The following is a 15669-nucleotide window of genomic DNA, read 5'->3' as shown; positions in this document are numbered from 1 at the left end:
TGTTCTTGAAGCATCATCCCAACTGGCAAGCTTTCATATGCATGCTACCAAAGAAAAGGTAATTATCATTGTTACCCAGTTTAGAATCATGTGAGCTACAATAATGACTATCTTGACAAGAGAATCTTACTGGTACAATAATAGCATGAATATTTTTGAAGTAACCAACCACTTTGATAATATTTAAGACCCACTCCATGAAACAGAAACCACATCTGACACCCTTAACAGGGCTAACCTGTGGCTAGACAGATCACAGACCACAGGGGAGATCATACAATTATTCTTGTGCTAAATGGACATTATTTGTTTAATAAAAATAAATTCTAAAAATTTATGACTAGACTCATATAGTGGGGCATCTCTCAACTCCCATCAGAGAAGCTTCTTTTTGCAGTAGAAAAAAGAGTTTAGCAGTTAGCAAAAAGACCAACAACTGGCCAACCTGCAGAGAAAAAAGACTTCAGAGTACTCAGCCCGAAATGGAACATCAATATAGTACCCCTCCCCACAAGGTTCAGGAACCTTCATGGAACAAGGGGTAGAAAGATTAAAAAAAAAAAGTCAGAGATGATGGATGACTACAAGGAAATAGTATTTTCTAGATACAAAAGTGCAGATACATATGGAATTTCAGTGATTGTGACAGTACAACCAAGATCCATACAAGGCAAAGACAAACAAAATCTCAACATGGAGTGGGGGAGGTGGGCAAGAAGTCTCATCACAAGCAGATGAGCTATTAGCATTTGATGGCTAATGGGATAGGGAGAGGCATTTTGTTTAAGGATGTAAATCCTGGTAGGTCACAACTACATTTCAGGGTGTTTTTGGGCAATACAAATTGGACTTAATGGGTTAAAAGAGAGAGAGGAAAAAAAAAGACTGGAGGAGTAGGAAGGTAAAAATAGATCTGGGAAGAGTTGGGGAGTGGGGAAAGTGAATATGATCAAAACACATTTTGTAAAATTCTCAAAAAATAAAAATTTTAATTTAAAAATAGGTAAGAAAAGTGTGGCAGTTCACACCTTGAATCCCAGTCCTTGGGAGGCCAAAGCAAATGGATTTCTGTGAACTTGAGTCCAGTCTCATCTATATAGTAAATTCTAGACCAGCTAAGAGTACACAGTAAGATCTTGTACCAAAAAAATAATCAATATAAAATTTTGGTAAGAATGGCTTGAATATTTCTACATTTAATAAAAAACTAATAAAATTTTTGTCCTGCAGAGCATTTTATAGATTATAAAATGCATGCTTTTCTCATAATACACACTTTAAAACTCTTACAAACCCCTTTAAATAACATTACATTTAGTGATGCATATTGGTTTATCTTAATAATGGGTAAGCATATATATGATTCTGTTCTCTAATATCTAGAACATTTAGAGGCAAGAAAATAGGGCAGGACTCTACATAATTATATATAGCAACAAAAAAATAGAATCTAAGGTTTGTCAATGTCTTATCAAGTAAGAAAACACAGACTGTATTTTTAATTCTTATAAAGGTTTAATAGTATAACCTAAGCTATTTAAATGGAATGCCAATAATTTACTAAGAATCCTATTTTATTCATTTTATTATTTCAATGATATATATTTCTAATTCAACATTAACAAAACATGAGGTAATATTATAAAAGCCAAGAGATTTTAGAATTGAAAGGCACTTCAGGAATTATTTCATCTCCAGTAATTTCTTGAACTGAATTAGAAAATTCATCAGCAGACAAACTCGAAGTTAGTTCTCTTGGACAAGTACAGCACTCTTCCATCATGCTATAGTTTTTTTTAAGAGATTCTGCAATATAAAACCTCATCAACTTGAGAGATATTGTGCCTTGACATGCAGGCAACAGGTACTGTTTATCAATTATAAGCAAGTTATACACAATTGTAAAAATGAAGTTATACCCCAAAGTTCCAGCTGCTACCTGAATGGTGAAATCCACAGCTGACTTGTACTGCTCGGAGCTCACAGTCAAATCTCACAGAGCCTGGAGGATAGGTTGTGATTTTGCTTGCATCCTTTTCCCCTCTATCTCCACTTCCATCTGAAAATGTTATAATTCATGTTACATCATTATTCATATTCATAATAAATTTTTAAATCAATTTACTATGGAAGAAAAAGAGAAAAATGTTAAAAGGAATAAGCAGAAGACTGTTGTTGTTAGAAGTGACAGATCAAGAAGCTAACTGCAAAGAAGCTAGTCTGAACAGAAGTATATACGAGTGTGTGTGTATATGCACACACACATGTACATATATATATATATATATATATATATATATATATATATACACACACACATACACACACACACACTTCTGTTATAAATACTACTAAACCAAAAAAATAGGATCTGGTTATGGATAAAACATAGTAAGCTAATTAGCTGTGTAATGAAAATGCATAATTAAGTAATAGAAATAAAATTTTAATGTGAAATTTAAATTTGATATTGGAAAATTTAGTTTGCATAAAAAAACTACATGCAAAGTCATTTAACAATAATTTTACTTAGTGATATTGTTAGTACTTGCTATTTATAAAAATACTAGTAGACTCACAATCGACAGATTTCTTAACCAGCTCTCAGAAAGGTTTTGCCTTTCTGCCCACCAAGATGGCAGACATCTACTAAACTCAAAACACAAATGTATAAAGACCAAAGATCTTTATTCAAGACACTGTGGTTTGATGGCCTATCCCCATTCATCTCCCCTCTCTTATATCCCTCTCAGTACTCTAGTTTGTGGCCTTCTTCCTGGCCCCACTTGCATAGCTTACCAAACCTTCTTTCTGCCTTTGTCCCTTTTTTCTATCTTTATTCTTTTTATAATTTTCACCTCTCAAATTGCTTTAGGGTTCTTTCAACCACTGCTTTCTATATTTCATTTAGAAATGTATGATATCCTAACCATAGCATCCACACTCCAGAATATTAAATCTTAAATTTGGTAATGTGTGAATAAGACAGAAAGCTTACTTTCTGAAACAAATATGACCTTTATGTTATCAATATTCAAATTCCTTTCACACAGTATGAATGACTATCTGGAAGGAATTTCAACAGGTCAGCTGGGCTAAACCACTCCACTGTAGCACAGAAACACTAAACAAGTGTGCATAAGATGCAGACACATATGTGAATCTAAAGGCACACATTCTAAATTCTGCATTTTACTACCCATTTAAAAATACTAAATACAAGAACATTAAATCATTTAATTTTCATTTCATTCACTCTGATATACTTTCATTAATATTTAGTTAACACAACTTGATCTAAAGTATGACCTTCTTTTCTGTCAGAAAATGGCCTTCATCTTAAAAACTCTGAACGCTTTCTAACGCTAGGGCAGTAAAACCTCACTAATTCAGAACAGCATAAAATGGGTAGTCCCATGTGACTTACTGAAGAAGTATTAATTACAGAATATTTAAAGAAAAGTTCTGTTTTGTTATCTTCAAGCAATATAGATTACAGATTAAATGCTACAATGAAGAAAATATGTTCCCCTACATTAGATTTCAAAATAGGCCAACATTACATTAAAATGTACCATAAATACAAAAGTCCTTTAACATACAAGAATTAACTGCTGGACCCAGAGGTTGAAGGCACGTTGAAGGAATCCTTCATTTCTTGAGCCCTTGGTTTGAAAAGCTAGTGATTTTAGACAGGTTTCCCCTTAAAAGTATGACCCTGAAAATTCAGAGGAAGAAATTACTTTGAATTTTTTATTCAAAAATATCACAAATACTATACCTGAATTAGTGAGAGGTTTTACTCTAACAGTATAAAAAATAATACTTCTTTTGCTAAGTTTTCTAATGTGGGTTTGTCTATCAAACCAAAGAAAAAATAAATTAAAAAGTTCTAACAGTTTTAGACCAGATGAAATGTACTCTTCATTTAAAGGGTTCTCTCTCATCTAAGAAGAGGGTGGAATACATCCATGTCCTCAAAAAAAAAGTGTGTTTCCCAACGTTTATTTAATCAAACATTAGATGGGAAGAAGCGCTATAATTTTCTCATAACTGGTAAAAATATACAATTATTAAAAGCAAGTGTGATTTAAAATCATAGCAATTACATTCACATGATTTTATCAGACTTATGAAACATTTTAAATGTTATTCCACTTTATATGAATGTATTTGTCCTCTTAGAATTGGAAGCTAGCATAAATACAAACCCCACAAAAGACATATAACATCAGAGAAGAGAAAATTTTAAAGGCCCTATAATTTAATAAAAAAAATAATATGAATAAGAGAATGAAAGATTTTATTGAGGTATCAAAATTCTACTTAGAAACATTTTGTCGAAAGTTCACATAAACACCCTATATATAAAACCATACGTTAATACTATAGATTGCAAAAGTATTATCAAAAAATAAAAATGAGTCTTAGTCACTGGCAGACTTTTTAAACACACACACACACACACACACACACACACACACACACACACACCTGGGTCTTGATATAAAAATATGATATAATTATAATAATTTAGATTTTTTTAAGTTTGGAAAAGAAGTGCGTATAAACAGCCAAAATGTTGTCCAAACTAAGAATCAGCATGTGAAATTTAGTAAGGTCAAATATGTTAAAGCTCATTACTCAGAAATGGATTAGAGAGCAGCTAAAGAATTTCATTTTGTGTTACAAAAAATGTAAGCCTGAATAGCCTTATAACTGTCTCTTAGCAAGAGCGTAATTGCCTTTTTCTAATCGATGTTTACATGTATCTATCATATGATATTAAAACTATGAAATCTTGGCAGATATGTATTTAAAATATTGTATTTATCTTCTGTGAACAACAACTGAAGGACTCTATACCATCTAAAGGACTATAAATTTTTACTTAAAGCCATGCATTTCTGAGCTAACCTTAGTCATACAACCCAAAAGTGATCACAGAACAAAGTTAGTGCTTTGATCGAAATCATTAAATAAAACACAAAGAGCAGTAGTACCTGCAATATCCTACGTGCTTGATATGTGTTAAACACTGTAAAACCCTCAATGCCACAGTGGATAAGTGGTTGCATTAGAATTCTAGCTAGTGGTGTAACAACTAGACATTGGACTTCTGCATTAACTTTCCCACTCACAAAACAGCAACAATGGTGCACACCTCGCAATTGAGGATTAAGCAAAGTAATTTATAGAAAGTATTCAATCAATATTTACCATTGTTTATTATTTGCTTTAATCAACATAGCAGTCCAATGACATAGGTATTCTTTTACCATTTACTAAACCTCAAGAGATTACACAACCAGTCCAACATCACAAATGAAAGAACTAATTTAGAATTTGAATATAAATAGGCTCATGTGGGTTTTTTTCTATCATTGAATCACTGACACCTTAAATCTTTGGTAAAAATAAACTACCTACATACTTAACTGCAAATTTTGTACATTCTAATCAGCTATGTTGATTAGAAGCAAAGAGTGCAGCCAAAGGAGTTAAAGCTAGCATTCATGGTGGCTGTTCATGTGCAAAGATAATACATACATGTCACATTTCTTAATATAATCTTTATAGCAATACAGGTTGCTATTATTTGTGCTTTTAAAATAAACACATGAGAGCTAAAGAGATTAACAAATTTATGAACAGTTGTGTAGTCTGAGTAAACAACAGATTTAGGATGAAACCTGAACCATAATCAAAGGTCATAATATTTCCAATATATTCTATAGCAATCCCAAACAGAAAGAGGAGAAAATATTCCCAAGTGCTTAGCAGCACACCTTCAAAATGTCACACCAGTCATTCTAAAACAGATTCCAAGACTATTTCTAGAATACTTCAGATGTTCCTAACTAGGTATAACATATCAAAAAACTTCCCTGTCTTTGAGAAGTAGCTGGAGATAATGTTAATCCAGGAATCATTTTCGAAATCTAGTTTAGATCACATTTTCAAACCACCTACATATGTTATACAGAATTCTACTTGGTAGTTCAGTCTTACACAATCGAGTTTTGTAATCAAAGCCTGCCATGCTATATCTCTGAACTCCATGCAGTTGGCCAGAAGCTCTTCAGCTTTCCATCTTAGGAAGCACTGCTGCTAATAAGTCTAGTTTTTAGCCCTTAAAAAGCCACAGGGCAGAAAACCAACTGTTATCATCCTACACCTGTACTAGCAACATAATTCATAATTATACTTAGGTGAGAAGATTACAACTAGCACAGTGAACTTGTAAGTGGATAAACTAAAGGCCAAAGTAGTCAAAAGAAAAAGTATATAAAGGGAAAATATTAAAATATAGTGAAATGTAATAAGAGCAGTCAATAGAGAGAGGAATAAAAGATGGGACAATGAATAAACAGCCAGTCAATTAACAAAGTGAGTGAACAAGAATTAGTGAGTGGTAAATTAATATTTATAGAAATAAAACACCATCTCATAAGATAACACGACATTCATTTGGGAGCAAAGAGATGAAACTGACTCACTCTACAAAACCAGGAAGAATATGTAAATGAAAAAACCTGGTTCTACACTGTAACACCACATCTTCTCAAAGTGACTGTTACAGCATTACAAAGTGTATTCCAATGGCACACAAAAGTGATTTAAGACTAGCTTTTGATTAAGAGTTTCTATAGCTAGTAAGTAAGTCTATAGCATTAGGAGACATACTATTTAAATCTGTAACACAGTTTTCATTTAATACTATACTCAAAACAATTTTTAAAAGGTGTGGTTTATCTATAAGATACTAAGATTTTTATCTGTATCATGAAATAAGAATGTACTGTTCTACTTTAGGTAAAATGTTAGAAGAATCCAAGTCATACATCTGTGGAAAAAAGAGATTAAGAAAATCTGTACTAAAAGTGGAGTATGATACCACAGATTTTGGCGAATAACAAATATAATTTATGTCATTTGTGCTAAAAACTGTTCTACAGATTTACATATACATGAATTGTTTGATTACCAGATAAATAAAGCAAACACAAATCCCATTATAACAAATAATATTACATTTAAAACACTTATATATTCTACAATACATATACTATGTTTGAACTCCTTGTTTGGCTGCTTCGTTTTTGCTTTGAGTGGCAAACTGACAATCTAAGAAGGGCAAGTAAAAAAGCTGGCACTACCAGTAATGTAGGAAAGTAATTTTTCAAAGATGGGTTAAAGTCTCTTGGGCCAAAACAAAAAAGGAGGATATACAGTTATTATATTAACCTGGGTATACAGAATGTACTTAAAGACTTCCAACAGTCTTCAGGCCAACATTAGGCATTTTGGAAAACACCAGATATTAAGTTGGACTAGGCAATGAAGAGTGTCTGTTTCCAATGCTAGAATTCAAGATATAATTTATATATAAATTATTATGTATTTATATTAATATTATATATTAAAGTTTTTCTTCACTAAATTATTTCCTGAAACTAGCCAAACTACAATTGGTTGTTGAAAACAAGTTATAAGCACAGCTTGGGATTATTCTTCTCAGCCTAGAACTCTGTTTAATAAATAAACAATGCAGAAGGAGACCCCTCGTCTCTCTCTTTGGTTAGAACTCTGAACTCTCTTGAAAACTACAACATCTATATATTTTATTCTCTATTTATATCTATTTCTACATGGCCATCAAACAGCAGGTATTTCTATGTTCCTTTATGCTGTTAACATTAAAATAACAAAAAAAGTATTTGCAGTATTATTATATTTTACATACTGTATTTACTAATTTTTTAATGCTAAGCCATATTAACAACATTAAAAAGGACTAAAATGTTACACTGTGATCATCAAAAAGCAAAGGATTAAGGATTAAAAAGAGAAGGAATGATACTTTTTACCTTTTTAAAGTTCACGAACTAGGAAAATACTAATGAAAGAGATACACTGGAAACATACTCCCTGTTGCAGTCCACAACAACAAAGAGAGAAGTACCACAGCCACACAGACAGCACCACTTTCAGAATGTTCTTTCTCCTCAGGCTATACACCCACAGAAGCAAAGCAGCAGAGTCAGTTTGTGCATTTTCCCAGAGACAAAATCCCAGTGAGTGGAAGAAGTTGGGAGAGCATCCCACCTAGGTGATAAGGAAGACCAAATACCTTTGTGCTTGTCCCGTTTATGCTTTAGCTGAGCTGGATGGGATCTGAGTCTGGCTAGAGCCTGTTCTCGGTGGTTCATAAAAATAGGACCAGCAAATACAAGGGGGCCTGAGGAGAAACATTTTGTATGTGCATAGAAAAGCTCACAAAATGAAAACACTATAATGAGCAAAAATAAAGCTAAAATGCATGAGAAAAATTATTTGTAACTGTTTTGGACACTTTACTTTTTTCAAATTCCCCAACTCATTACCTATCCACCATCTAACTAACACATTACTATCTCAAGTACAGTTTATAAAGTAAAAATCCAAATTTTATTTTTGAAAGAACTGGGCACTTACTAATAGTCTCAAATAGATAATCCAGAAGTTTAATCTTAAAAGCATTTTCAATACCATATATTAAAGATTAGCAAATATGTACTGAATGAAAACAAGTTTGTTTCCTTTTGAAATAACAGAATACAACTAATTTTTAAGTTAATCAATAACAAGGTATTCCAGATATTTCCAGATCTTTTATCAAATTTACTATAAAACCAAGGTAAAATTGTTACTGACATTTGTACATGCTGTGAAAGCATTATAAAACTAGATGTTCAGAAGCAAAACCCAGAAATTTCTGAGTGAGTACATATATATGTGTGTGTGTGTTTGTGTGTTTAAATATATATGTGGAAACAAGGATAACCTAGATTGAGTCTCATATTGACAATAGAGAGGACTATCAACTTCACTTAACATTGTAGGGACATTAATTAACTCTCATTAATTCATTTATTTCTGAAGCACCATTATACAAAACATAATCATACATATTTATTACTTCCACTTATTTAGTTCTTAGGGAAAATATCTACAGTCAAAATAAATTTAATAAAAATTTTAAAAGATCATTCTTCCTTGTGAACATTTATCTTGAAAAGAAAAAGAAATCTGGATTATACTTTAAGAATATAAGTACAATAATCTTGAGTTTTATCAACTTCAACAAAGTCTTCTAAGTTTACTCTAAATTTGAGTGTTAAATCACTAGCATTTAAAAAGAGAATTATGAAGATACATAAATGCTGAAAAATTTTCATTGACTCTCTATTAGTCTTCATTTTAATTAATTTATCTAATGGAAAAATTGAAACTACAGTCATACTAAATTTTACAAATAGTTTAAATATATAGTATTCTTTTGTAAACATAACACAAATGAACAAGGAAAGCATTTTGATTATGTTCCTAGATACAACTAAAAGATGAGTAGTACCAACACTTTGAAAAGACAAGAAAAATATTTTATGTGATTAATTATAATACAAACATGTAATTTTAATGTTAGAAGACTTAAGTATTATTTCTCTATAATACAGTAAATTTATATAAACTGAGCTCTATTTCTAGAGGAAGCAAAGTACATATTTCAGTAAGAACAAAATATCTTATTTACTTATTATGTATCACTATGAGTTAACTTATTAAAGAAGTTAGCATACATTACTCTTAAGTAATTTCCATATATGAAAATGAATATTGAAGTAATCACAATTTATCATAATGTAGTAAGTTATATTATCCTTTTCTGACTTTGGAGTCTGATGGAGATATTTTTACCTAGAAAAATACAGCTATTAATTCATTAATTAGTTTCTCACTAAATTCAATCTTCTAGTGTATAAACACAGTACATGGGCAATCATGACTAGAAACATAAAGCTCTAAAACAGCATTGTATCTTATGTACTGAAATAGTTTTCTCAGGTACATAACTCGATCATTCATTTATCCACAAAACATTTGGATATTGCTTAAGTAGTAGATACTAGGTACCATGGATATCATTATAAAGACATAGGACAATATAGGAAAACAGAAATAAAAACAACTGTGTGATATTATAAGTGCAATAAGAGAAGTCTGTGTTATTAAGGATGAAAAGTCCTATGTTTAATTTGTTTGACTAAGAAAGGTTTTTAAAGATGTGGAGTTAACAAGAGAAATGGAAAGGATATTTCAGTTAAAAGATTTAGAAAAACTTGAGAATGCTAAGCAATTTGTTCAGCCATTAAAAACCCCAGGAACCAAAGCAGAAAATGGGTTATAGAGTCATGGGAAATTAGTTTGTGTGCCTAGCATGATGGTACTCCTCTATAATCCCAGCACTTGGGAGGATCTTGACTTCCAGTCCAATCTGAGTTATATAGTGTGACTCTGGCTCAAATCAAACACACACACTATGTTTGACAGAATAAACCTCCATCCTGCAGGTAATCAGAAATCCCTGAATTGTTTTCAATCAGCCAACAAAGATATTCCATTTTGGGTTCCATTTGAGAGAACAACCTGTAAATAAGACATAAGCCTTGCTTCAAGAATCACACAGTCTAATGGGGGCTGGGCTACATACCACCAAATGAGAAGTCACGAGCATGGTATACTAAAAGGAAACACACTAAAGGGGAAGTGAGAAAAACAAATGTTGGAAAATAATGTATTGAGAGGATACCGGATACACCACATAAAACACATCTAATAAAAACACACATAAAAAAATAATAAAATAAATGGAGTACTACAAAGTCTCAGTGATGGGAGGAAAAAAAGGGGGGGGGGATGCTGGAAATAGAAATACAAACAGATATGCGCCTGAAGGGGAAAGCATGGGAATTGAACATAGGGACAATCAAGAGTTTTTTGATTTTAAACACAGAAGATCACAACAGTGCAGAATAACTAGTTTGGATAAAAGATGACTATTAGATTGGAAAGGGTAGGAATGGGGTGAAGAACAGCTGACAAGGCTTTCGCTGAAACATGGAAAAGAGGTGATACAGGCTAAAATGGGAGCAATGGGGTTCTCAAAAGTAAAAAAACCCCTCAAATCTACTATGGAATGAAAAGGTTTGAATAACTTATTGGCTTGCTTATTTCAGTAGGAAGACAGTGACTAAAACAAGGCTGAAACAATAAAATAAATTGATATCTAACAGCTCCCACTGTTTATATGTATAAAGTATATTTATTTGTGGCCCACTCATGGGCAGGTAAAAAGAATGGAGAATAAATGGCAGCATTAAAGAAGACAAGACGAGATTTCAGACAGCTATTAATGATATATACCAATAATTTAAAAATGATTCTTGGGGCTAGGGAGATAGCTCTGTAGGTAAAATGCTTGCCATGTAAGCAAGAGGTCCTGGGTTCAAATTCTCAACACCCACATTAAAAGGAAGGTGTGAGCAAGGACATCTGTAACCCCGAAGAGTAAGGCAGAAGTGAGTAGCCAGAGCTCTCCGGCTAGACAGTTAAGCTAAAAAGGCAAGTTCTAGATTCATGGAACAGACCCTGTCACAAAAAAAGGTTAAACTGGAGAGTGAGGGAGGAACACACTCCAACATTCAGCTAGGGCCTCCACAAATGATTACATGGATACATGTTTCTGCCCACACACACATGCCACAGACACACACATTATACATGTCTCTCTCTCTCCCTCCCTCCCTCCCTCCCCCCTCCCTCCCTCCTCCCCCTCATACACACACACACACACACACACACACACACACACACACACAATCTCTCCCTGTCCCTGTCTCTGTTTCCATCTCTTTCTTTCTCTCTTTTGACTCAGAAACTGTACTTCTTCCCATTTATCCTAAGAAAAATTCTAAAAATTCTAAAGAAATTTCAGCTCAAAGAGGCCTATTATAATTGTATTTCATTAATCGAAGTAAAAATAAAAAAATAACCTATACAAAATTACAATTAATTTAAATACTATGGTATCCCCTCAATGGAAGAGCATTCAGACATTAAATTGCAACTTATGAAGCATTTTTATGTAAGAAATTGCTTTGTTCTATTTAAATTAATAATTAAAAATGAAAATAGAATGTTGCAAATATATATATAACCTTAAGCAACTTTCCTAAATACATATATGCCTATACTTTTTAAATGTATAGACATATGCATAAATTATATTGCAACAGAGAGAAATATGGAAACATTTGAAATAGAACATTATCCTTATTAGCATAATGTGAAGACTGCAGCGGTAAGAAAATCATTTATCAAAATATAAAAAATGTTTATAACAACAAGCAAACATATAAAACAAAATTCAGTATATAAACAGAAATATATAAAACTTGATCAGAAGATGATAATGAAATAAGTAAAATTTGTAACTGAATCAAATAGTACTTAAATTGTTATATTACTACAATTATTTTATATGCAGTAAAGAGTTTTAAAAAATTAGAAAGCATTATTAAAAGGAAAACAGATACCAATATATGTTGCAGGGAAAAATCATCTAAAATAACTAAGCAAAATTATATACAAAATTTTAAAAGAAATACAAAATTGTGTTTATATCCTTGCATGAAGATCTTTTTTTAACTGACACTTCCTAAATGCTTCATATATTTTAGTTTTAAAAAGACTTCGGTGTGATAAAAAAAAAAAAAAAGACTTTTATGTGGCATTGGAATTTGAACTAATACTGTATTTCATGTATCAAAATCAATCCAGCAATGGTTTTAGAGTCCTAACATTAGCAATACCAACGTGGTCACTTTGGAATTATAGGCTGTAATAAATTTATTTTTATATTATAATTTGTGACTAAACTAAACAAACTTTTATGTATCAAAATGGAATCTGTTTTATTCTACAGAAGCAGTTGGGGATTTTTCTTCATCAGAATCAATGTTTTACAATTAGAATCAAAATGTTGTAAGAAAAGCAATTATGTCACAGCCAAAGCTATGAAAGCATCACTTAAAAGAAAATGAACTACTACCACCATGATTCAACAATCGTTTATAGCTTAGCACAAGCTAGGCCTTTTCACACATATCAACAATATACACTAACATAGGTAGGCATAGCTGTTACTTCATTAAAGGTAAAGAAACTGAGGTTCAGGGAGGTTAAATCCCCAAGGTCTTATCTATACAATAGTATAGCTAGGCTATCAATATAAATTATTATCCAACAGAGGTCCCACTGAGAGTGAGAGCACTATCGAACAACTTGTGTCATATAAACAGTAGTTAAATTGCACCAATAAACCTTAATAGCTAAATTGATTAAGTAGGCTCTAATAAAGCTAAGTGCTAAGATGTTAATCAACTTTGAAACAACTAAGATAAACTTAAAATATGATCAGAAAGACAGTGAATAACATAACCAAAACCTCCAAGTACAAACATGGGTATAAGTCCATCACTAATGAACAAGTAAGAGTGGGAACTGGAATACTAAAATTTTATCATCACTGTTCTTGTTTGGGAAAAGACAAACAAGCAATCTTCCCAGCACTAGAACACTGAAAACTAACCCAGCAATGACTCAGACAGAGAACAATGATGGAACAAAATCTGAACCTTACTGATATAAAATGCTGGCTTACCAGTTTGGTATCACCAGAATCTCCTGGAAATCTTGTCAAAGAACATTTTGCTAGGCCCTAATATCCAAGTTTCAGATTCAGCTGGACAGGGGTAGGCCCTGAGAACTGGCACTTCTGCTAAGTGCCCATGTAATGATTGTTCCTTGGAGAGCCACTGCAGTAAGTGAAAGCTCTACTTTCGATAAAATCTATGAAATTATTGGGTTTTGTAGGTCAATTCAAATGATCCAATCTAACGTGTCAAAGAATTAAAAATGCTTAGTAACAAGATAATAACCTTAAACAAAAATACTAATAAAAGAAATAAATTACCATGTTAGAGATACAAAAGAATGTGCAAATTTCCAAAACAGTTACAAAATGTAAATAAGAACAGCACATGCATTAATTTCATCAAAATATTTTAAAGGCAATAACTATATGCATAAAGCCAAAGTGACAAATATTCATTGAATCAGTCAACACTGCTTATAAGTTTCTATAAACAATCATCTGTACATTCCAAAAGTTTAATAGATTTTTTCAGGTACACTATTTTATTACTTACTATATTTCATAAAGAATAACTAAGAAAAATTGACAATGATGGCAATAGATTACCATAAGTTGATTAAAAACATATAAAAATGGTAATAGGTTTGTTTCTGTACCAAATATCCTATACTTTCTAAGAAGAATTTAAGATATGCAATGCCAATAAATTCTTCTGATTAACAGAACAATAAGGCAAAGACTTTCAACAATTTGTTGTAACTGTACAGAGAAAAGATTCCGGGGGAGAACAATTTTAGTAACATAATATTTACTTCTGCCTACTGGGCATATATTAAAATGTCATTTATGTACAACTAGTATTAAATACATTTTCAGGTCAAGAAATTGTCCTAAACAATAAGGAAATGATATAAGCAATACACTTGTCTTTGCAAATAAAAATGACTTTCAACTCATTTTTTTGTGTGTGTATATAATCTATTTGTTAAAAAAAAAAGACACAAAAAAGCACAATCACAATTCCTGGACTGCAGGGAAGCATAATGATATTGTGTCAAATGACAAGGATCATGAATGTCTAAGAAAACAGAAATGAAAAGCCTTAGTTAAACTAAGCTTTGGCCCATGGTCAAATATAGATGAATCAAAAGTCTGAGTAAAGCATTGATCCTTAAAATTTGTAATTGTCATTACTAATGGTATTTATATTTTGCAATGGCACAATTATTTTTGTTTTTTTAACAGTCTAACCACAGACAGGCTTGGAATTTGTAGCAATCCTCCTGTCTTAACACTGGAGTACTGAGATTATAGGTATGAGCCATCATGCTGACTTATAAGGCACACATGCTACTGTGGGGTGATGAGCACTCTACTGAGTTAAATGTATTATTACTAGCACAATTATAAATGCCATAAGTATGTTGATGTAACTTTCACTTGCTATGGGAATGTTACAAACTTTAATGACTTCTTAAAAAATGAGGGTATTTTGTAAATGATTCAATTGTCTCAGTTAGAGTATAAAAGTTTCCCTATACCTTTTCTCTGGAGCTACATCTTACCTCTTCCATCTTCTAATCTGTGCCTTCTAATGACACGTTGCCGTTTTTCTTCTTGCCGTAACTGAAGATGTTCTTCAATATTAACCCCAGGTACCGGGACAGCTGGATAATTGGCCCAAATAATAAAAGAGCACGTTATATAAGTATACAATAGTTATGCCTATACAAAATTCAATGGAGTAAAAGCTAGTAAAAAACAACTTAAAACTCAATTTTCTGTTGTAAGAATTCTTATCATAAAAAGAAAAAAAAATATTCCACATTGTCATGTCAGTTACCAAAAGCATATATTAGCTATTACGTTAATTTTTGACATGTATATGATAGAAAATACTTAAACTATTAGAATTACTGAGCTGAGGGCAAGACAGTCAACATAATAAAGTAAATTACCTAAAAGTAGGTCTAAAGGTATCATTTCTTTCACTGCGTCAAGAATCCCTCTTTGTCTTGCCTCCTGACCATCCAACTCTCTTGCACAAGCCTTGCAACATCCACACACAGCACAGCCAGATTCTCCTGAGCCACAGCCACAGATCCTATGTAGAAGTAAACAAACAAAAA

General features: G+C 32.1%; 1 protein-coding gene across 13 annotated transcripts in view; it reads right to left on the bottom strand.

Moving 5' to 3' along the window:
* Mycbp2 (MYC binding protein 2) overlaps positions 1-15669 on the bottom strand; it is a 252489-nt gene that overhangs the window by 154701 nt on the left and 82119 nt on the right. For 12 of the 13 annotated variants that reach the window (XM_052732538.1, XM_052732541.1, XM_052732539.1 and 9 more), the window contains exons 16-19: positions 15499-15644; positions 15106-15207; positions 8135-8242; positions 1940-2059 (exon numbers count right to left, since the gene is read on the bottom strand). In XM_052732538.1, coding sequence (XP_052588498.1) covers positions 1940-2059; positions 8135-8242; positions 15106-15207; positions 15499-15644 — 476 coding nt within the window. The remainder of the gene's footprint in view (positions 1-1939; positions 2060-8134; positions 8243-15105; positions 15208-15498; positions 15645-15669) is intronic. The other variant, XM_052732545.1, reaches the window with a different exon arrangement.

The sequence above is a fragment of the Peromyscus californicus genome, unplaced genomic scaffold (genome assembly GCF_007827085.1).
Source record: "Peromyscus californicus insignis strain IS unplaced genomic scaffold, ASM782708v3 Scaffold_12__1_contigs__length_115047231, whole genome shotgun sequence".
NCBI lineage: Eukaryota > Metazoa > Chordata > Mammalia > Rodentia > Cricetidae > Peromyscus > Peromyscus californicus.
Note: the sequence above shows the minus strand (reverse complement) of the source record. Positions and strands in the feature narration are given on the sequence as shown.